This window comes from Priapulus caudatus, unplaced genomic scaffold (genome assembly GCF_000485595.1).
Source record: "Priapulus caudatus unplaced genomic scaffold, Priapulus_caudatus-5.0.1 Scaffold2781, whole genome shotgun sequence".
Lineage (NCBI taxonomy): Eukaryota > Metazoa > Priapulida > Priapulimorpha > Priapulimorphida > Priapulidae > Priapulus > Priapulus caudatus.
Genome location: NW_014579842.1, coordinates 12154 through 13931, shown reverse-complemented (window position 1 = coordinate 13931; position 1778 = coordinate 12154). Strand labels below are relative to the sequence as shown.

The 1778-nt window shown below is 44.4% G+C and overlaps 1 protein-coding gene across 1 annotated transcript in view; it reads right to left on the bottom strand.

Moving 5' to 3' along the window:
- Positions 1-1111, bottom strand: part of LOC106819048 (cathepsin Z-like) — a 7511-nt gene extending 6400 nt beyond the window's left edge. Inside the window, exons 1-2 of the mRNA XM_014823709.1 lie at positions 907-1111; positions 272-422 (exon numbers count right to left, since the gene is read on the bottom strand). Of these exons, the coding sequence (XP_014679195.1) occupies positions 272-422; positions 907-1111 (356 nt within the window). The remainder of the gene's footprint in view (positions 1-271; positions 423-906) is intronic.
- Between the last annotated feature and the right edge of the window lie 667 nt (positions 1112-1778).

Below are 1778 nucleotides of genomic sequence, written 5' to 3'. Positions count from 1 at the left end.
CTGACAAAAATCGATAGTGTAAACCCAGCTTTACGCGAATTGACGACTTAGACGATGTTGACTTACGCGAGTTTTACTGTACTACATAGTTTTTTTTAACTCCGGATAAAATCTAAACCGTGGCAGTGTAAGCGATATTGTGTGCAAATTAACAAATGGCTCACACTTAGATATCGGATGAAAATCATCTGAGGTTGAATATTCTTTTATTATTTTATTTTTTCTTCTTTAAAATGTGTTACTTGGCATTACGTCATCTGTAAACCTTTACCTGATTGGACCGTTGGCAAAGATCTCGGCTATCATCTTCTCGCGACCGCTAACGGATCCATAGTCTCCGACAAACCATCGCTTGTATTTCTGCACCACATAGCATTCCTTGAACCAGGAGCAAGTACCACACTGATTCATTTTGTCACACTCTGTGAAGCGACAGAAATTCGTGAATTAACACAAAGAACACCCTTTCCGATATCACAGTTTACACATGTCATGCACGATAGTGATTACCAAGAGCTATTAATACCTGACTGCATATGATTAGCTATTGTCATTATACAAGATAAGAGATAAAGAGATAGCATCTGAGTCTTCTCCTTGATTTTACCCATTTAAACCCCTCGCAATTTTACCCAACACTGCAACAGATACCTTGAATAGTGTTCAGAAATTTTAATTGCTACCTTCAAACCTTTACTTCGATACGCTCAATCATACGATCTATACGACACATAAACCAACAATCGATAATCCAGATCTCGACCTCACAAGCCTTGTTTCACCACGCAGCCGGTTAGACATGCAAGCGCGTTCACCACCGCAAAATCATTCATCATCAGATAGATCGTTAGATAGATAGATAGATAGATAGATCGTTAATCATCATCGTGCGTGATTGCTTCTCACTTTGGTCGGCCGCCTGGTAGTTGTTGCACGTCTCGTCCGGTATGCCGTTCTTGTGCGCGTACTCGTACACGCCAAGCATGCCTCCGCCATGACACGTGCCGGCGTCGCCGCAGTCGATCACGTTCTGCGCGGAGAGGTACGCAGGTGGCCACGCACCCTTCCGCTTGATGTTGATTCGGTCGGCTATCGCGCTCGTCGTTCCCATGGCCCAGCAGGAGCCGCAGTCTGTCGCGCGGGAGAAAGAACGATCGCGGTCAATCGCATCACAGATATAGAATAAAAGAAAGTTGTTCCCACCGCCCAGCAGGAGCCGCGGTCTGTCGCGCTGGGAGAGGGAGAACGATCAATCGCACGGTCGTCGAGAACGATCATCGAACGATCAATCGTGCCACAGATATAGAATAGAAGAAAGATGGCCGACTCCGCGCCGTGTTTTAAAAGGTTGGGGAAGAATGTGTTAGAAAAAATATGGTCTATCTCTACATCTATGATAGCACTGGCTCACCAGAACCAGATTTAGGCATAAGCTAAACCACCTACAGCTTAGGGCCGCGGTCTGCAGGAGGCCTCGCAGTCTCAGTTATTTTCAATTGTTACAGTATTATTATAACTTATATGTAACGAACTAACCTAATTAACCTAATTGATAGTGGTGTTCTTGCGACGTTCAGTTGTTACACAGCCTTATTCTCTGCTAACAATTGCCAAATAGGGCCTCTACATGTTCCCATAGCTTAGGGCCTCATTATATCTAAATCTGGACCTGCGCGTCATGGGTGAAGCATGCTTAAAAACTACTAGAAACAGGAAGTGACCAGACGTCATGGGCAGGTTGATGCCAGGAATCAATTTAACATAGGATTTCAGCAAGA